At 34.3% G+C, this 21,624-nt stretch overlaps 2 protein-coding genes across 5 annotated transcripts; both read left to right on the top strand.

Annotated features, from left to right (window-relative positions):
- Nucleotides 1–2,664: 2,664 nt before the first annotated feature.
- Nucleotides 2,665–9,921, top strand: LOC110424761 (protein STRUBBELIG-RECEPTOR FAMILY 3). The gene is given in 17 exon segments (XM_021439435.2): nucleotides 2,665–3,011; nucleotides 3,526–3,655; nucleotides 3,744–3,815; nucleotides 4,242–4,307; nucleotides 4,441–4,512; nucleotides 4,606–4,677; nucleotides 4,754–4,825; nucleotides 4,942–5,007; nucleotides 5,121–5,186; nucleotides 5,350–5,678; nucleotides 5,784–6,199; nucleotides 6,684–6,840; nucleotides 6,843–6,957; nucleotides 7,218–7,356; nucleotides 7,962–8,098; nucleotides 8,198–8,354; nucleotides 8,695–9,921. Coding segments are annotated over 17 exon segments (2,220 nt in total). The 5' UTR covers nucleotides 2,665–2,920; the 3' UTR covers nucleotides 8,758–9,921.
- A 1,174-nt stretch (nucleotides 9,922–11,095) lies between these two features.
- On the top strand, nucleotides 11,096–18,637 carry LOC110423922 (katanin p80 WD40 repeat-containing subunit B1 homolog KTN80.1). 4 transcript variants are annotated; one of them, XM_021438351.2, is made up of 18 exons: nucleotides 11,097–11,605; nucleotides 12,077–12,207; nucleotides 12,387–12,504; nucleotides 12,752–12,978; nucleotides 13,066–13,168; nucleotides 13,458–13,528; nucleotides 14,048–14,122; nucleotides 14,206–14,349; nucleotides 14,487–14,649; nucleotides 14,963–15,367; nucleotides 15,531–15,587; nucleotides 15,675–15,811; nucleotides 16,014–16,703; nucleotides 17,048–17,122; nucleotides 17,248–17,360; nucleotides 17,618–17,734; nucleotides 17,847–17,915; nucleotides 18,161–18,637. In XM_021438351.2, exons 1-18 carry the CDS (start codon nucleotides 11,581–11,583, stop codon nucleotides 18,216–18,218), a joined length of 2,778 nt encoding a protein of 925 aa, XP_021294026.1. In that variant the 5' UTR covers nucleotides 11,097–11,580; the 3' UTR covers nucleotides 18,219–18,637. The 4 variants fall into 4 exon arrangements, 3 of the variants coding, with proteins under 3 accessions (XP_021294026.1, XP_021294025.1, XP_021294027.1); XM_021438350.2 differs by having other exon boundaries at nucleotides 11,099–11,605; nucleotides 14,861–15,367; XR_002445861.2 differs by lacking the exon at nucleotides 18,161–18,637 and having other exon boundaries at nucleotides 11,096–11,605; nucleotides 14,861–15,367; nucleotides 17,048–17,147; nucleotides 17,847–17,867.
- Nucleotides 18,638–21,624: the final 2,987 nt, after the last annotated feature.

Raw genomic sequence — 21,624 nt, 5'->3', positions numbered from 1 at the left:
TATGAAAATTTGTATATACTTTTTATTTTTTTCAATTAAATTAAAATTCATAATGAGCAAATAATACATCTATGCTTAATCTAAGTTTCGTGTTTAAATTAGTTTCGAGTCAGAGTTTGGGTTAAGTCGGGTTTAAGTGATTATTGGATGAGTCGAGTCGGTTTTGGATCGAATATCTCTGATTCGGATCATTTTGAGTCGCGGGTCTTGTTGAGTTTTGTGGTGTTTAGCTCGGGAACCTCTGAGTTCAAGTTGCTTCATTTATCGAGTCATTTGGATTCGACTCGCTTTAAGTTTAGTCGGGCTGGGTAAGTACACGTATTGGGCAATTATGGATTGGTCTTTTTATCTTTTAATATGTTTATGAGGTTTTTTTTTCTTGCTTTGAGATAATATTGTTAAATTTTTTGAAAATATACATTAGAAAGTTAAGTTGTCGTATTAATTTCATAATATTTTTCATTATTTCTTATAATTAAAACATCTAATTATTAATAATATTAAAAATAAAAAATAAAATTTTATATTTTTAATAGAAAGTTATTATATAAAAAGGTTTTTTGTTTTACACAATAATAAAATATTAAATTCAATTAACAAATGCAAAAAATTCTTTGTCTAAGTAAATGAAATAGATAGTTGTCTTTTAGATTTTTGTTATGATATTAATTACTTTTATACATATAAAATTACATTTCAACCTTTTTACCATGATCAGATCATGAGGGACTAAATCTTCAAAAATATTGTGAGTATAAGGAACTTAACTTATAAAAGGTTGTCTCAGTATGAAATGAGTTACACCAACAATCAAATAAAAAAGGAAAAAGTACGAGATATATTGTTAAGATGAAATTCAAATAAAATTATTGTAAAACAAGAAACACTAAAAAAATATATTGCCTTGTCTCATATGCTTTTTATATCTATCTCTTTCCGACAATTGAATAATTTTTCTATTCAAAATCCTTTTATATGTTAATAAAGTTTTTAATTTTCTTAATTGCTTTGCATGTTTTACTGTTTATTTTCAATATATATTTTCCTCTTTGTTCATTATTTAATTTAAAAACAAGTGTTAAATATTTAACTTTATTTATTAAAAATGGAAAACACAAATGTGGGAGACTCCAACTTTAGATGTTTATGGAGCGGAAGGTTAAACTCACGTCTGGAAGATTCTAAACTCAACTAAGGAGTCCACTTGTCAACTTCACATGGCACAAAACTATAGCTCCATGTGGCATAAAAATAAATCCCTAAAGTTCCACTATATATATATATATCCCCAAAGAATTTCTTTTTATGTATAATTATAAATATTGGATTTTTTTGAGATAGGGCTTTTTATATATAATTATAGATATTGGATTTCTTTGAGTTAGAGATCAAAGAAGGTTTGATAGTGACTTACTAATAGAAAGGGAGCCGAACGGTGAGGACAAATAATAAAGTCAAAAACAGACCGTTGGATTAATACAACTAACATTGTCTTATTTAATTGACTTTAAAGTTTAAGCACGACAGTCTTATTTTTTTATTGAAGAATAGTAAGCTCCATCCATGATTCATTTTGTTTGCATTTTCGAACGTTACACACCATCCTTAATTCAAAACCATTTGTTGTACTTTTGTTAAACGGTTGATTCATCTTAAAAATAATAAAAAGAAAGAAAATTAAACAAGTACTAGAAATCTCATATTAATAATAGATAAATTGAATCTTAAGTTTATAAATAATATAATTTTTTCACCATATATATCTTTTATTAGAAACATCAACTTTTTTAATTGGAAGAATTAACTAATAAGATAAACATATATATATATATATAGTTTTTAGTACATTAAACAGTCATATAGGGAACTATTTGAATAATCGTATTATTAAGACATTATTAAATATAGTTTAAAATTTAAATTAAATTGGGTGATTATTATTGGATTAACAGGAGCATGATGAAAGGCGCAATGGATGCAAATTATGTCCACCAAGGAAAATCACATCATTGATACAACGAATAAAATAATAGATTCCTCTTTGTAAAGACAATGATGCCCACACAGCATCCATTGAAAAAACTTAATTTCCGAATTCCATTTAAATTCTAGGAAACTTTTTATCAATAATTTAAAATATTTCATCTTAAATTTTAAAAAAATTAATTAGATAAAAAAAATTATTTGAAAATAATTCTTGTTTTTAAATTTATAAATGGATAAACTAATTATACAGTTCACTTTAATTTCAATTTTTTTTAGATAAGATTTTTTTATTTTTTTCAATTAAAATTTAGTAAATATATATATTAATTAGTATCTTATTTATGATTTTTATTCTCATTATTAATTTTACTTACTAAAATTTCATAAATATCTTTGACATAAATTATTCACGAAAAATAATATAAAAAGAATTATACAGTAATCATTTTTTAGTATTTTTATCATTTATATTTTAATGCAAAAAAATAAAAAAAAGAATTTGCTGAAAAACAATATTTAAAAAAAGACCGTATCAAAAACATTCTCAATATTTATTTTTTTGAAAAAAAGATAAGTCACAAGATTACAGGGCCGTTGGTTGGGCGTGGGTACTTTTAAGACAGAGAAAAGTGGGGTCACTCAGTTTCGACAGAAAACAGAACAACCTGGAAAAGCGAGTACTAAGTAAAACAAAACACTCCCGTTTCTTCACTGTCTCCTTTCTGTACTTTACTGAGCTTTGCCACTAGCCCATAACCCAAGGGATCTTCATAGTGTATCTTTGTTTTATCTTAATTTTCAAAAGAAAACGAAACCCCAGAATTTCAAATTTGTTTTTCTTTACATACATTGCTGGTTTTTTTTTTTGCTTGTTTGCTGGGAAAAGGAGAGAAAGTTGGGGTTTTTCTTTAAAAGGTTGTTGTTAAGTAAGCAAATGGGTTTTGTGACTTTGGGGATGATGTGTGTTGGGTTGGTGTTGTTTTTGACTGTGCCGTTTTCTGCCGGAACTACTGACCCTCGTGATGGTAAAGTATTTTAGCTCAAATTTGCACCACCTTTTTTTTTTCTTTTCCAATTTGGTTATTGTTGAATGTGATGCTGTGTTTGTTTGTGGGGAAAGTTTGAGAAAAGGGATAGAAAGTGTGAGAAAGTAGAGTGCGCTAACTTGCAGTTTGCTTCATTTCCTACGAAAAATAACAAAAAAAAAAGTTCAATTTTTTTTGTTTAGCCTCATTTTCGGTTGGATATATGCATTTTGTGAGCTGTTTCAAGTTTCAAGTTCTGTTAGAATTGCTGAAGCTTAAATGATAGTTTTTGGAAGAGCTTTTATCTACTTTAATTAGCCTATGGCTGCTGTCATTGCACTTATTAACTTCAGTCATTGGGTTATGCAAATGTCAGTGAATGATAGTTTTTGTTTTTTTAGATTTTAAGCTTGGTCAGAATTTTTAATTAAAATGTTGGAACCTGGAAGTTTCTCAAAGCAAGACATTGGGAAGCCTGTGGTAATTGTTTCTTTGTTTTCTGTATGTCTCCCAGTTTCGGCAATAAATAGCTTATATACTTCTCTGGGCTCCCCACCTCTTCTTGGGTGGATTCCTGTTGGAGGAGATCCATGTGGGGAAGGATGGCAGGGCGTTTCATGTGTCTTCTCGAATATAACAGAGCTGTACATGGATTTTCTTTCCTTTTCTGTTGTTTCCCTATTCCCATCAATAAATTTTGTATCAATATTTGTTGAGCTTATTGGTTTTCAGACGGCTGAATGGCATGAACCTGGGAGGAGTTCTGGATGAAGGCATTGGAGACTTTGAATCAGTGATAATGGTGTAAGCATTTTTCTTTTTTGATATATGGTTTTTAGGTGATGTGCATATTAGCATCGATGACTAAGGTTCAATCATATATAATCAACATGTTCCCAATCATTTTAATCTCTTATAGATGGTGATGCATCAAAACACGCTTACTCGTTTCTTTCTCAAGTCACCTGTGAATGTTGACAATATCTTCTGAGGAAATCATTTTCTCTAATATTTCATGTCGGCTGGTTTTGGGCTTTGTGCTTCTGGGGCAATCAAAGAGTTGTCCAAATGGTTAATTTCTATGCGGATGAATGTATATCATGTAAAGAAGGATGAGAAGGAAGCATCAAGTTTCAGTTGCCAAATATCATATATTATTTCATTTGTTCTGGAAGCTTTATATTTTTCTTTGTAGAGCCTTATACTGCTTTTTGTTGTTTTACGGAGCAGGGATCTGAGTCACAATCAAATTGGAGGGAGTATTCCATCTAACTTGCCTCTTACCATGAGAAATTTGTATGTTTTGACTGCAATCTTTATTTTTATCTGTAAACTATACTTTATAAGCAAATGATTTCAGTAATTTATGCACTTTTCTTTCACTAAGCTTATCCGTGACTTAATGAGCTTTATTTTTCTCTTATTTTAGTTATCTTTCAGGTAATCAATTCAATGGGAGCATCCCTGCTACTTTGTCTACCTTGACACAACTAACAGAACTGTAAGTTTAAGTCAAACTTTTGTTATCCTGAAATTGTACTAGTAAGCTGTAACCATTTTCTCATTATTATCTAATATTGTACCTTCTCTTCAGGTATTTGGATGATAACCATCTAAGTGAAGCAATACCAGATTCTTTTCAACAGCTTAAGAGTTTGATCGATTTGTAAGCTCTTTATTTAATATAGTGTCTATTTGTGTTTATTTTTCTAGGTTAAATTTTGACCGTTCCTTATGTTCAGGGATCTATCAGGAAATAATTTGAGTGGTCTGTTGCCTCCCTCTTTTGGAAACTTGTCATCTCTTACCACACTGTGAGTAATATTTTCATTAAAATATGAGGTCGTTAGTTTCATTCATCCAAAAAGTTTTCATGAATTACATATATGCTTCTTAGCATCTAGGATTATATATACTATTTCTCTGGCAGGCACTTGCAGAACAACAGAATATCTGGGCTCCTTGATGTTCTACAGGATCTTCCCCTATCAGATTTGTACTCTTTTTCCTCTGATTTTTCCACATTCAATATTTATTTCACAAATATATCACCGAATGACCTAGCATTAACCTGAAATTGTTACAAATTGTCACTTTCTTCTTGTGTAGGAATGTTGAGAACAACATACTCTCTGGTCCGATACCTGCTAAGTTGCTAAATATTCCAAATTTCAGGTGAATCCTCAGATTGTTTGTTTGACATTTTTCAGATTTGCATGCTGCTATTCAAGTGCACATAAGTTTGGTATATGTTTCTGTAAATCCAGGTCCCCCACCCCTGCCACAACCCTTTGTCTTCCCACTACTTTCTAATGATGATGTGACATCTTCTGTGCAGGAAAGATGGAAATCCCTTTAATACTACTATTCTTCCTTCACCACCATTAGCACTCCCTCCATATATAGACTGGGCTCCATCTCCTTTGGAAGGATCCAGGGGACCAGCTGGTGCACCTTCTAGTGTCGAATTACCTCAGTGGGCAAGAGCAAGAAAATTTTGGACGAAGGATAGGGTTATTTGGATTGCTGTTGCAGGGCTTATAGCACTTGTTGTCTTAGTAGTGTTTCTGCTTTTCATGTGGAGATGTTGTAAACGTAGGCAAGTGAACAAAAGTTCTGACAGGCATACTAGTGAGAAGCTTAATCAGATTAATAAATCAGAGAAAGGTAACTTAATAATAGTCTATCCCTGTGGCAGACCTTGTAAAAGTTCTCTATTTCTCTATTTTCCTTCCATACTCTATGTAACTGAAAAGGCACCGTATTTAACAGTTGCTAAAGAGGCAGTCATGAAGCCGGTCGATGGATATGGACTAGAAAGGGGAGGAATGAGAATAAGTTCGAAGTTACCAGATGAACAGGTTGCTGATGTAATTAGGGTGCCTTCAAGTTCAAGGACCCAAAAAAATCATGAAATAAACAAGGGAGGTGTGGATGTGATGCCCGTTTCACTACGGCCACCACTACCTCCTCCTTTATTTCCCCCTGTGGAGGAGGTCAGTGTAAGCCCGATCATGCCAGCAGGAGTAAATGGAGGTGCTCGCTCTTCTAGAGCTCAGGACTCATGTTCTATGAGTGCCTTCACTGTCGCATCACTTCAGCAGTACACAAATAGTTTTGCTGAGGAAAATTTTATTGGAGAAGACATGCTCGGCAGTGTGTACAGGGCTGAGCTTCCAGATGGAACGGTAAGATGATTTCTATGCAGGAGGACAATGTGATAGAATACTTTTTTTTTCTGAAAAGTGTGATAGAAAACTTGAGTGGGTTCCTGGGCTCGGGCCCCTTCCTCTAAAATGTGTCCATTGCTGCAAGTCTTTTATGTTGCTTTCGTTGTTATTCCATCTTTTCTTGAGAGAAAAAGACAGAACCAATACTGTTGGTGACTCTTTTCTTCCCTCCTAAGCAAGTTTGGATGCTACAAGCTAAATTCATAAACAAACAGAATTTGGTAAATCATGCTTTCTTCCTTTCAAATCAACCCCCCCCCCCCCCCCCCCCCCCTTCTCTCTCTCTTAGGTACTGATTTCTTTTGTCTTGTTTTCAGTTCCCTGGCCAGACAAACATTCATTACAAGATTTACATTTGATTGTAGAAATCTATTTGACTTCTTAGCAAGTTTCACCACACTCTATTGGCTTTATGTTTGACATTCTTATTTACTCTTTGTAGCTACTTGCCATCAAGAAACTGGATACCAGAGCTTCCAGGTGGAGGAATGATGCAGAATTTCTTGAATTAGTATCTATTATCTATAAACTTAGGCATCCTAACATTTTGGAGCTTGTGGGTTACTGTAATGAGCATGGGCAACGGTTACTAGTCTACGAGTATGCAGAAATGGAACACTGTATGATGCGTTGCATGTTGACGATGGGATCCGTAAGAAACTTTCTTGGAATGCACGTGTTCGAGTGGCGCTTGGAGTTGCAAGAGCCCTACGTAAGTAACTACATTGGCAATACAAGAGCCCTTTAATCATGTAACCAAGAAAATTTGATGTGCTTTTATGGGGGAAAAAAATGCAGTATATTTGAGCAGGTTGTCTCATCTTTTATATGATGCATAGTTGAACCCAGAAGAGCCCGTAATTCCTTGCTTGTGGCTTATATGATTGTCTTTAGTCTCTTAGTTTTAAGCCATCAATCATTCAGAAACTAAGTGTAATTTTTTATTGTTATTTTTTTTTGCGGTGCTGGTGGTAAGATTTCTGCATGAAGTTTGTCAGCCACCGCTTGTGCACAAGAATATCAGGTCTGCAAATATTCTCCTTGATGACAAGCTTGCAGTTCGTGTCTCAGAATGTGGTTTGGCTCCTTTGGTGTCATCTGGCTCTTTAAGTGAGGTAATTTTGGGTGCAAATACGTATATAGATGTGTGATATTCAAATCCTGCTGATTTGAGGTTCCACAAATATATTAGTTACTGATAATACAAAATATGTTAGTTACTAATAATACAAAATTTTTGTTGGAGACTTCAGACCAGTCTGTTTGAATTACATTCATTAGTTGTTTTCTGTGGACATTGATGTTACTGCAATTGAACAGTGAGAAAACTATACATTGGAGAAAATTATAATGCAGACAGGTTAAAGAATTATGAGATGTATGGACGGTATGACACTATAATGGAATATCAGTTAAGGAGATGAACCTGTAAAATTTAGGAATTTCAAAATGAAGGCATGAGGGATCCTTATCTCTATCTGGGAGGGCAGGAATTGTTTTTCCTAGTATTGCTTATTGTTACTGATTTTGTTTGGTATCTTGGCACTTAACTAAAATTTTCCTGTCCCATTTATTTACCTCTAAGCTGGTCAATACAAAATAATAATTATTCAACACAAACATACTCATTAAATCACATGACAGAGTCCAAGATGTGTTTGTGTTTGCTCTATAAATTATCATATAGAATTGTGGCTGATATTGGTGAAAGTATTCGCAGTTTTCTGGAAGCCTTTTTGTATCCTATGGTTATGCTGCCCCAGAAATTGAGTCAGGAAGTTATACTTGCCAGAGTGATGTCTATAGCCTTGGTGTTGTAATGTTAGAACTTCTCACAGGGCGAAAATCCTTTGACAGGTTAGCCAAATCTCACATACATATGGAAATTTGCCTGAAGGTAATTTATCAATCATTTGAACTTTTTACCTTGCACTAAGCTTGTATTAACATGTCCAGGTCACGGCCTCTAGGGGAGCAATTTCTTGTTAGATGGGCAATTCCTCAGCTTCATGATATTGATGCGTTAGCTAGGATGGTTGATATCGCTCTAAATGGAGTGTACCCAGTGAAGTCATTGTCACGCTTTGCAGATATAATATCTAGATGTGTACAGGTGAACTTCTTGCTCCCTCTTGTTATGTTTCTACTTTTGTGGCATGCTCTTTCTGATGGTGAGATTCTGCAATATGACTTTGGGGCATTGCCTTTAGAGAGATCATTCCTAGCAATGCAAATAATCTATTAACACTTTGCCTGGAGATTGAAGAAAAAATAGTCCATTGCCAAAAGGGAATTAAATTGTAAATTACTTAAAGCTAAAATGGGAATAGGATAACCAAAATCCACAAAAAGCATGTTTCCAAATTTCTTCCATTTCAGGTTACGTAATGCTGTCTTCCTATTACTTTTCTTATTGAGAGCTACAAGGCACCTTATATTTAATCTTTGTGCAGTGGGAGCCAGGATTCAGACCACCAATATCTGAAATCGTCCAGGATCTTTTGCACATGATTTAGAGGCGAAACTTGAGCAATTTTGGCTATATACTGAATGTTTCATAAAAGGGAAATGAAGCAGAAGAGATGTCAGCTTGAGAAGTGTGAATGATTTACAAGATTATAAAGTTCAATCTGATGAAACTCCCCAAGAAGGGTGCTTGTTGCTTGAATCCGCAGCTCATCGGATGCCTTCTGTGATATTTTCTGCAATTTATAGTCAAGGCTAACAGCAAATTCTTTTAGGCCTCACCCGTTTTGCTTCTTCTTCTCCATGGAGAGGTGCTAATGTTATTGTTTATTAATTCTTCTGCCAAAACTGTTTTTTTCCAGTGTGGTCCATTTGAGGTCTAACTAGATTATATCAATGGCCATGTTCACTGTATTTAACTTTTAATACATTGACTGATGTATCCTTCTTCTTTTTTTTTTTGAATTTTCTTTCTGACAGATTCTTCTTTGTCTTTGGCCTTCTGTGAAAAACTGAAACCGGAGAAAGTGGAAGTTTGTCAAAAATAAATAAAAAGGATGGAAAGTTGAAGACACAGATTCTCGGAGTTTGATGGGTGTTTAAGATGTAAGCATTAAGATGTCGGGTTGTGCCCTGACAGTCAAATGATCTCTTGTTTTGATCCAGATGGGGATGGGGATGAGATTAAACAAACTAAGCAGCATGTGAACCCACATGGATAACATGTAGACAACTGCAAAAAAATACCAAAATTCCAATCAATAAATGGAAGAAAAAAGCACCCACACTTCCTTGGATTTCATAAGATTGAAACCCTTATTCCTTGCATACATACATGGGGGAGTTTTGTGGGACTAAAATCCAAATCACCATTGATTGGTGGAACAAGACAATCAGAAAATCAGAGTAATCAGTTACCAGGTGACAGATGACTTTGGACCAACATGTTTATCAGTATCTCTGGGTAAAAATTCTTGGTAGAAGAACTAATCTGATAATGCACTCAATTTGATTAGAACTAATCTGAAGATGATGTTAAGGACCCAGGAATGGATAAGTATTTCACCTACTCTGTTGGAAGTGGGCTCTATCCATTTTATCCCTGGCACTGGCAGCTGCAGAGGATAGTTCTGTCAAAATGCAATTGGTAACCTCTCTTTCTTTTACACCCTTTTTTAGAAGAAAAAAAAAAGAGATATACCCTCAGTACGCACACCAGATCACCTATATTGCTTTCCAGGCCTGCATTGATTTAACAAAGAAAATGACCGGGGGAATGGGGCAGGCTTGTTATCCATTTTCCTTTTTTCCTTCATATTTCATTAGACAGCAATCTTCTGATCCATGTGTGTTTGCAGGAACATTCCTTTATGCCTTCAGAATCTAAATCCCCCACACAACAACTAAGTTAGCTTGATCAAAATTGACTTTTGACCAGACTTCTGCAGAATATTTTTAGGTACAAGGTGGTTAAAACACAATGTTGGATGAGTTCTGCTACCTATCCTTTGAACTATTTATAGACAACTTTCAGTTTGATACCAATTGCACTAGATCTCCAGTATAAACTATACAATATAATGCAAAGGGTTGCTTTTGATGTTTGATGTCATGTGGTCATACATATAATTTCTTTATTCATTCTTGCCAACCATTTCCCCACCCCCTATGACCCAAAAGAAGCATCTTATCATGACAATTCAACATTCTAATCATTGCATCCCTCTTCTTTAAATACACTGCCTAAACAATCTTTGTTTTCGGGATAAATGATTATCCATGCATTCATCATCCTCCTTTTTACTAATAATCATAATCCTAACTGTGATGGGCCATGAACCATGAACATAAAATGTAATGATTGTTACTTATTTAATAAATTTCAAACCAATATTTTTTTTTATTTTTTTCTTATAATATTTTTTTAAAGTGTTTGTCATCCTAGTTCGTTTTAATCTTTGAGTATAAATGCTCTCATTTTATATAATCGGGTCTAATATTTACAAATATCCATTTAAAGGTCTCTATTGCCACCCTCAATTATTTTCTCTCTTTATGAGAAAAAGATATAAATAAAAAAAAATAAATTATTTAAAGTAGTTAATGAACCAAATGACAAGCTAACCACTTAAAGTCAACTAATTTATAAGTTTATGTCTACATCAATCTAATTTTCTTAATTCTGAAACAAATTACAAAATTAGTTTGAAGGAATCTATCAGATTGTAATTGCCGCAAACCCCTCTTTTCTTTTCTTACTGTTATAAACATCATTTTCAGTTCAGTAAAAAAGTTCATTAAAGTGAGAATTAACAAATATATTTATGTCCACGGAAAAAATGTTTAACAATAAGAAAAAGAGGAAGGAGGGGAAAAAGGACAAGGAAACCTAAACCACGGGAGAGAAACAAGGCATCCGACCGACGCGTCAACATGCAGAGGACAATGGGTAATTAAGTAATTTAACTATTCCAACTGCTAAAAGCCAGGGGCATTTTGGTAAGAATATGAACAGTAAAAAAACCACGCTCAATGATAGTCTGCGGAAAATCTGAAATTCCAACTCTGTATAGTCTTTTCGCATCATATGAAAAAAAGGAAATTTTCCTCTGAAATTTTGATTTCTTTGTTTTTATTTTTAAATATTATTTTGATTTTTAGGGAGCTGTCAAGTTCTCACCAGAATTTGATTCCTTAGCGTTTCTTGGTGGATTTGCATTTCAAGAAAAGTAGACATTTTTTGTTTTTTCAAGTTTTTGCGATTTTTCGGCTTTTTAGTTGAATCTTGAGGAACAGTTTATCGAGTGAAAGGTGATCAGAATCGCGGTTCAAGTTTCGAGTCCGATCTCGTGTTGGATTTTGTTTCCTGGAAAATGGCGAAGCGTGGATACAAGCTGCGTATCCTTTAAGCTTAAATTTTAGTCCTTTGTTTTCTTTTTGCTATTGTTATTATTATTGAATTGCTTAGCTTGAATTAGCTGCTGTGTCGGAAATTTAAGTAAGTTCTGAATTGAATGCTTAGCTTATTTTGCAATTTTGACTGTGAATTTCAGCTCAAATTTGTTTTTCTTTTTCTTTTTAAATTTAATTTTGTTTTTTATTGATTAGATCAGGCCGTTTTGCCTAGTTTGCTAGCTAAGAAAATAGAAGAAAAGGAGAAAAGAAAGAGATGGAAGTAACAAGTCTTGGTTCTAGTGAAAATTTATAAGCTTTTATAAAGATTCCAGATAATGCTAGTCTGAGCTCAACTAATCTCAAGTTGAAGAGAAAGTTCTATAAAAGTTTGCTTCGTTTATCTAAAAATGAAAATTTACAGGCTCTTGGGGGCCTTATTTGGTTTACTTTGGTTCCTTGACGAAATGAATTTAGAGGAATTTGTGGCTCATACCGCAAATGTGAATTGTCTAAGTATGGGAAAAAAGACACGTAGGCTTCTTATTACAGGCGGAGATGATCATAAAGTCAATGTTTGGGCAATTGGGAAACCCACTTCTTTGATGGTAATTTTTAGATGCATCTCTCTCATTTAGATTCATACCAAGTTTAGCTTTCGGATAGTTTCCCTTATGCAGTAATTGTTTTTGTTGCTTGAATTTACATTTTTGGATCAATTGAAGCTGATAAGAGTAAGGGTGGTGTTGTATCTGGAATAAAGTGGTACATATGTGTTAATATGCAGAGTCTTTGTGGTCATACTAGTCCGGTGGAATCTTTAGCTTTTGATTCGGCAGAAGTCTTGGTGCTTGCTGGAGCATCTACAGGTGTGATAAAGCTGTGGGATCTGGAAGAAACAAAGAGTAAGTGTTTGATTTCTCCTCAGTAAATCATGTTAAGAGCCTCATTGAAACCTCCTGTTATATTGGTCTCTCTCACTTTGATGTCAAACGATAAAAGTATGTAGTAGGAGCTTGTTAGACATAACAATGTTGGACATTGAACTTTCACCTGTTTAAATTGGAACATGTGGATCATCAGTTTTTATACCAAATAGGAATTGGGTAATAATTAACTTGTAAAATGCTTGACGTTGTTCTTGAAGTGTAGTGGTTCGAGGACTTACCGGTCACAGATCTAATTGCACTGCCGTGGAATTCCATCCATTTGGTGAGTTCTTTGCATCTGGTTCCATGGACACAAATCTAAAGATTTGGGATATCAGAAAAAAGGGATGCATTCACACATACAAGGGCCATACTCGAGGCATTAGTACAATTAGATTCACTCCTGATGGTCGCTGGGTAGTTTCTGGTGGATTTGATAATGTTGTAAAGGTAATTAGAGATTGCACAATCATCTGCATTGCAATGAGTCATCAATTCTATTTATCTAATCATTTTTGTCCTGTCACTGCTGACTAGGTGTGGGATCTTACTGCTGGAAAACTCTTGCATGATTTCAAGTTTCATGAAGGGCATATTCGCTCCATAGACTTCCATCCTCTTGAGTTTCTCCTGGCCACAGGTAAGTCTGTGATTTCAGTAGGAGTCAGTGAGTTCATCATTGCTGCATTTGCCTTTTTCTGTATTCCTTGTCATTGCCAGCTTGATAAAAATTAATTTTTTCAAGTTAAGGTGGGGCTGTGGGTTTATGTGATAGACTTCTTAATCTGCTTGCAAAGACTTAAATTTTTCAGTTTTCATTGTATTTGTGGAAAATCTATTTAATATATCTCAATTGTTAATTCTCATTATGCCTCTCAAAACCAGCATTTTCTTGGGAATATCGTAATTGATATGTGACAAATTTTCAGGTTCAGCAGACAGAACAGTAAAATTCTGGGATTTAGAAACCTTTGAACTGATTGGATCTTCCAGACCTGAGGTACTTGAGCTTATGTGTCTCCAAGCTACAACAATAGAAGCTTGCTTCTCTGCACCCTCCTCCCCTTCTCTCTGCTGAAGATAATTTTATGTAAATCAGTCATTGACTTTTTCATTTATTTTGGATGGAGGAATAGAAAGAAGTTATAGAATGGTTTTGACTTTTCTTTTTCTTGTAAAGAAAAAAAAAAACTTTTTTTGCATTGCCCAACAGGTACTACCATGTGTAATGCCAGGAAAACTTATTTTACTCTACTCTTCACTTAACCTAATGTTTTTGTATTAAAGACATATTATGTAACCTAATGAACATAGTTATTTGGGCATGATCCTGCAATTTTCTTACAAAAATTGAACAAAGTTGTGTTGGATATACGTACGTGTCCTGTTTTGGTACCCAAATTTGAGAAACACATTCTCTCACTTCAAAGGAAAAATAAGAAGTGAATAAAAACTCCATTGTTGATAACAAAGCATTTCATCATTACATCTATAAAATGTTAATGTTCCTGCTTTTCAGGCTACAGGGGTTCGCTCAATTACCTTTCATCCTGATGGAAGAACCCTATTCTGTGGATTAGATGATGGTTTGAAGGTTTGAACTTTTGATTGTAAAACCAGTTTGATTCTATCTGAATTACAAAGCCAAAATCCAAATTTTCATTGTCATAATTGTAGGTTTATTCATGGGAGCCAGTAGTTTGTCATGATTCTGTTGATATGGGATGGTCAACACTCGGTGACCTCTGCATTAATGAAGGCAAACTTTTGGGTTGCTCGTTCTATCGAAATTCTGTTGGGGTTTGGGTAGCAGATGTAGCGGTATTTACAATCATCCTTTTCTTATATTGCATTCCCTTTTTGTTGGTTCAATTTTGAAGTGTTGCTCTTAAATTCTGAACCTGAGCAAAAACTTACTGGTCTTAACTTCTTAAAAGCCTTGTTTGCACATGTCTCAGCATATTGAGCCATATGGACGAAATGACCACGCGGAGAAGAAATTTAATCTTGAAGGAAGTTATTCTTTGGAGAAAGCAGGGAGTGGAATGAGGTCAACTTTGGGATCACGGCCTATGTCTCCTGATTATGACACAAAGGAAATAAAGAACATATATGTTGACAGTAAGTTCTCTTTTCAGTTGTTTTTATTCTTTGAACTGTTTGTTGTTATTTTGTTAGCATGGTCAGTATCCATGTGTGTGGAGCTTGGCTGCTCCAATGATGACACAAATAAATTTTAGGGGAATTTAATTTCCAAATGTAAAATTTTTGTCCCCTTCTAATTTCTTAAGCTACATTTTCCCTGACATGATGTTCCAATTTCTGTGAAAAGCTGCTGGCAGTAATCCTCCTATTACTTCACAGAAAGCTGGCTCTTTAAATTCTCCAAAAGTGGTATTCCCATTTGATGCCAGTGAAATAAGTAATCTTGCAGCAGAGAAGCAGAGTCCTGGAACAGGTGTTAATGCTAAATCTAATGGACAATCGGGAAACAAGTCTTTTGTTACACCAAGTGTTGTACCACAGGACAGCCCTCTTGGGAAAGAATCTATCACCTTTTCAAGGACAAAACCAGGCATGTTGCTCAGACCAGCTCATGTTAGAAGACCATCTGTTAACAAGTTTGAGGTTGAAAAGCTGTCAGCTGCAGTTGAATCAGGAACACTTAGCAATACAAAAAGTGTGTTAGACAGTTCAATGGATCTGAATTCTCAAACTAGGCTTGTATCAGAGGACAGAGCTAGAAAATCCTGTGATGAAAAGGACTCAAACATCAACAGTGTTACAGAGAAATCTGAAAAGATGTTATCAGCAAAGACACCCCCTAATCAAGAAACTTGTAAGTTTTATTGTACATCATGGTATTTTTTCTTCTTAAGTGAGTTATGGTAATGCATATGTATGTTTTTCTGTTTTCCTTGTCACCTTTGTTTGTGATAATTTATGGCTTATTTATTTATTTTATAGTTGTTAATGATTAGTTTTTTTTTAATTGTTTTTAGGTAATGAATCCCTCAATTTCAGCAAAGACTCAAACTATGTCAAATTTGTCAATGGAGGTTTTGCTCTTTCTTTTTGCACCTATGTAGTCTTATAGAATACAAAACTGGATATATTTTGATCCTTCGAAATTTCTATCTTGGCAGTGGCTGTTGTTCCAGGGAGAACACGCACTCTGGTTGAGAAGTTCGAACGAAGAGAGAGATTAAACGGCATTGGTGATCCAACAACTAACAGTCCATCGCCTGTGGTACCTGAAACAGATAGTACACCAGCCATAATGGTATAATCTTGCCTTATTAAAAGGGGGATTTGCCCAAGCTAAGCTTTAGTTTATCCTTTCTCCACGTTTTAAATTTCAGTTTTTGCATGATCCAGATATTATAAAAAAGCTGTCTAAACAGAGTTGGACAAACTTACATGTGCATGTACTTTCACGTTTTTGTGATTGAATTAAATTTATTTCTCATGTTTTACCTTGACAGAAAGGAGGGACACAAATCTCTGAAGCACAATCAGTCTCTGCCAATGATAGGAAAAGTGCTGAAAGTCTAATTTCTAGAACGAAATCAACTTCTGGCTGTGAGGGAAGCATTACTGGAAGTCAGATTCCTAGGAGGGAATCAACCCCCACTTCTGAAGGGATCATTACTGGAGATCAAATTTCTAGAAGGGAATTAACTGTCACCCCTGATAGGATCATTACTGGAAATCAAATTTCTGGAAAGGAATCAACCTTCATCCCTGATAGGATCATTACTGGAAATCAGATTTCTAGAAGGGAACCGAGCTCTTCTCCATCTGGTGGCATCTTGACTGGAAGTCAAATTTCTAGAAGGGATCCAACCCCTGCTTCCGATGGGATTATTGCTGGAAACCAAATTTCTAGAAGGGAATCAACTTCTGTTTCTGATGGGATCATTTCTAGAAATTCAATTTCTAGAAGGGAAGCAACCTATGCTAATGACAGGAATGGACCAAGTGGTTCTATTACTGAAAATCAAATATCTAGGAGGGGATTGAGTTCTGCTAATGATGGGAATGTTACTATTATTGAAAGCCAAATTTCAAAGGGGGAATCAAACTCTGCTAATGATGAAAACATAACTGAAAGTCTGATGCAAACACATGATACATTCTTAAGCACTCTTCGATCACGCTTGACAAAGTTGCAGGTAAATTTAGCTGTCTGTTTGTGGATATATTCAGCAGTTGCTTTGTAGCTGTTACTGCTTTTCTTTTTCTTGGAATTACTATAGCTTTAGGCAAAGAGATATTGATACGTACATAATCAATGAGTGCAGCAATAGTATACAAGTAACTAAGGTTTAGATTATATGCATATGCATCTAAACGTCTGTGTCGGTGTCTAACTTTTGTTCTGGAAACAAGAAGGCAATTTAAGTTTAGTAAAAAGAAAAGGAGAAAAGAAATCTCAGTACTTTGTTTGCCTCTTACATGATATTTTTCTTGCATTCTTTGTTCGGATTTCTTAATTGTTTATATGGTGAACTTGTAGGTGGTGCGGCATTTTTGGGAAAAGAATGACATTAAAGGTGCAATTGGTGCCTTGCGGAAGCTGCCAGATCATTCTGTGGGTATTTATGGGAAGATTTCATGTGTGTTGCTTTATTCTGTTTGTAATGATGGTTACAAGTAGTAACTAGACGCATCTCATGCATATTCTCTCATGCTTAGACCCAATTGCTTCTGGTGCAGGTGCAAGCAGATGTAATCAGTGTTCTCATGGAAAAAATGGAGATTCTCACCTTAGATCTGTTTGCTGGCCTAATTCCTGTGCTTATGGGCTTATTAGATAGCAAAATGGAAAGGTAATTTTCAAAATAAACTTGTAGTTCTTTGTATGGGAAGATGTTGTTCTAGAGATTTACTCCATCCTTTGCTTTCAAGAACAAAATTTTCGTCTCTTGAAAACTAAAATAATAAAGGCATAACAAGATATGAATTCCTTTTGGGCATGTGGGTACAAATTTGATTTATGGTGTACCTCATTTTTCAACATTTAAACAATGGGCCTTCTCCTTATGATGCTCATACTGATGTTTGTGCTTGCGATATGAATATACAGGCATGTAAATGTCTCATTGGAGATGCTGCTGAAGCTTGTAGCAGTTTTTGGTCCAATGATACGCTCAACCATTTCAGCCCGACATAGTGTTGGCGTTGATCTTCATGCTGAGCAGAGGTGCTATTGATTAACTTATTTTGTTGATATCTGCTTTTCAGTTTATCGACTATAATATCATGGGTTTGACGTAGCCACTATGAACTAACTGTTTTTCAAAATTTGAACGAAGGCGAGAATGCTGCAATCAATGTTTTATGCAGCTGCAAAAGATTCAGAAACTTCTTCCACCACTTGTAAGGTGAGATGCCATTCGAGTCGTTGCAGCTGATATTGTTACATAAAAGGATTTAGGAGCATACTTCATAAATTTCATAATTGCAGCTGACATTGTAATGATTTCTCAATATCCTTAATGGCAGTTTGCGTATCATAATGTTTTGATGCTTTGAACATCCGGCGTTGAAGCCTAGAGTAGCATAATTGGTTTCCTAGTTGGGTGAAGAGCCAACATGATGGAATTTCATTTTCTTTGTGTTACTACAGGAGAGGTGGTGCCATAGCAAGATGTGCCCAGGAATTGAATTTAGTTCTTCAAGAATGATGATGAATGCTGCCATCTTAAACCCATCTGCTGCTGAAGCATGAAAAAGAGTGGCTGGGCTGACAGCTTCTTATAAAGATTCGAGTGTCATAGAAGGCCTTTTCTGTATCTTACATCTTGGATACACAATTTTGTCTTTGCCACCTTACTTCATCCTTCTCTGCCCGCGTTTGCCGGTACCAGACTGCTATAGCTTGAGTCAGTATCATTACCTGTAGCCCGTCACGTTTTGAAGATGGAAGAAGCCAACCTATGAACCTCACAAAGCTTCTGGTACACCACGGAAATTTCCTTCTGTCATTCTTTGATTCAGTATAGTGCTGTTTGTAATCTTCTTGTTAAAAATATATGTAAGCATATCCCAATGCAAATATACTCTGCTATAATATCCAATGAAATATATCAATTCCTTGAAAGCTTCTTTTTCCTAGTGAAATGTCCTTCTATAGCTATAAGTATTGATTAAACTATTTCTTATAGTTAGCGTATTATTGGTCAAATTATGTAGATAATTCTAATGTTTTATAAAAAAATATGTTAATTTAATTTTTATATAATAATTTAGATAAATTGAGTCATGTACTTTATTAATTTGGTAATTTTAATTTAAATAAATTTTTAATTGAGATGACGTGGTCAAGAATTATAGCAAGATTTAAAGAGTGGACGGTGGTGAGGCTAGCTTCCGCAACGCTAAAGAGCCAGACAAGCCAATAAATTCTCCAGTCATGGGGTTGACAAGTGGCATGCAACATGCCATGTGGTAATCATAAGCATCCATAGGATCAATTGTTTTTTCTTTTTTTATATGCAAACATCATCACCATCAGCCACATTCATTAGGTATTAGCTTTCCCGCGCCGCAGGTTACTACGGAATCAGCCAAGCCATCATACACGTGTCTTTCCCAAGGAGGCCTCCTTCCATATCCTTGAAATTACGAAAGCCAATCATCAATGTTTCTTTGTTGCTAAATTTGGTAAGTTCATGCAGTCCTCTGGATTTTGCCAAAGTCTTTCCCTTTCCCTTTTCCTTTTAAGGAAAGCCTATGTATTAGGAGTAAGAAAATTTTGTTACACGATTTGGAAAAACAAAAACATAGTGAAAAATATTTTATATATTTATATAAAACAATTAAAATATAAAAATACGAATTATCGATCTAAACAAGACCCAACAAATAAAAAAATTTATTTTGTTTCGGATTTATTCTAAAATACCAAACAATCATTAATTTTCTTTGGTCCTAAAATTGGTAAGTTCATGTATTCTTCAAGATTTTGCTAAAATTTCCTCTTCCCTTTAAAGGAAAACCTAAATATTAAGAGTAAGAAAATCGTTAATTTTAACTAAGAATTTAAAAATATCTTATATTTATACGAAATGATTGAAATATAAAAACTTTCGGATTTATTTTAAAATACCAAACAATCATCAATAAATACTCCAATTAAAAGGCATGTGGAGAGAGACTAGTGGCACATTCATATCTTATCCATTCAGGAACATGTCCTTTTGGTTAACCAATATGATTAAGACATCCAACGATTTATTAATCAGACATTGGAATAAAGTTTGGTCAGTAGTGATAGTGAAACGAAATATACAAGAAAATTCACAGTGATTGGTTACCGGGAAAGTTTTGAGCAAGTCAACCATGGGTGAAGTCTTTGCTAACAAAGACTTAAAAGAAGAAAAAAAAAAAGAAGAAGGTTTTGCAGGAGACTTTTCTTCTTACCTACTTTGTCCAAATTAGAATGGCTAAAAAGAGGGTCATATCATATTCTATGCTTGCTTTTTAGGCTATTAAATCTATACTTTTTGTTTTTTTTTTGACAAATAGTAATATACTTAAATTATTGTATTATATTTAGGTAAAATATCCAAAAAAAAATTTTAATTCCATTTAAATTAAATGATTAATATTTTATTTTTATAAAAACATATTATATGTTTTATTTTGACGAATCATAATATGCTTTTGAGTAACATATTTAGGTAAGATATCGGAAAAATCTTTAGTTCAAACAATTGGATGATTAATTATTACGATAATTAATGATATTTCATTAGGTTAAAAATTAAATTATAAAACAGAATTACAAATCCAATGAAGCCATCACAAATCCCTTGAAAACAGAAGACCGCTACGCTATGACGGTTTAGTACAACTCTTTTAATTTAATGACATTCCTGTACTTCTACCTTAACATACTTCTTTTAATTTTTTTATTACAAAATTATATTTTAAAAATATGTTACAGATCCTTAGATCAGTATAACGTTGTTCAATAATTATGTCTTTTAGATTGAAAGCAAGGATCGGTAACACTTACAAACTACTTTATTTAATTATTTTTATAAATATGTAATTTGGTGCTAATTATAGAATGATTAATCCTAATTAAGAAAGGAGTTGAATGTCATTTGAAGTAAAGAAATTGGAAATAGACAGGTAATTAGGTCAATCCAGTGTGTCCGCAAACAGAAAAGCTAAAGAAAAGACAATCCCTGTTTTTCGAACCAAACCAAAAATAAATAATAAATAATTAAAAAAAAAACCAAACCAAAATAAAATTCCAGGTATTTAAATTAATAAATAAAAGAAAAAAAAAATCGTTGTCCGAGACTCCGATGGTCTCTCTATTTTCTTACTTTAAAAGCAAAAATCCAATGTTTTAATTTTTCCCTAGAAAAAAAGAAACTATCTTTAATCTCTTTCTGTCTCTGTGTCTGTCTTTATCTCTTCAATTTACAGGCTGTTTTCTTTGGCTTTGCTTGTTGGCTATTTCCATCACCATTTCAAACAGGAAATTTCGATTCCCTTTTAAACGAATTTTTGAAAATCCTTTGAAATTTTTGTTTTTTTGCGGAGAGGGTGGCGTTCGGTGAACTTGCGCCGGAGAAAGGCGGTGGCTTTTGAAATTTTAGTTTTGAATTTTCTGGTGCGAGGTCGTTGTTTGAAGTAGTCGTGGCCGTACACGTGGAAATGGGAACGGAGATGATAACGGGGAGGTGGGGCACGTGGGAGGAGCTTTTGTTAGGTGGGGCGGTTCTCCGGCACGGTACCCGAGATTGGAACCTCGTCGCCTCGGAGCTCCAAGCCCGAACCATTTCTCCGTTTGCTTTCACTCCCGAGGTTATTAGCCAATTTAGTATTTTTTAATTCAATTAACGAAATTTTATTTGATATGATCGGATTCCTTTGTTTTTGTTACCGTTGAGAAAAATTTTGTTTTGATTGGATTTTATTTCTTTCCCCTCCTTTTTTTTTGCCTTAATTATTTTGGAATTTATTCATAATTTTTTTCTTTGTTTATTTATTAAAGAAATTGGAATGTATGAAGACAGCGACATGAATGGGGAGGGAAGGGAGTTTCGTTACATTATATGTGGCTAACACGTC

The sequence above is a fragment of the Theobroma umbraticum genome, unplaced genomic scaffold (assembly GCF_002168275.2).
Source record: "Theobroma umbraticum cultivar Fairchild unplaced genomic scaffold, ASM216827v3 scaffold_204.0, whole genome shotgun sequence".
NCBI classification, from domain to species: domain Eukaryota; kingdom Viridiplantae; phylum Streptophyta; class Magnoliopsida; order Malvales; family Malvaceae; genus Theobroma; species Theobroma umbraticum.
Note: the sequence above shows the minus strand (reverse complement) of the source record. Positions and strands in the feature narration are given on the sequence as shown.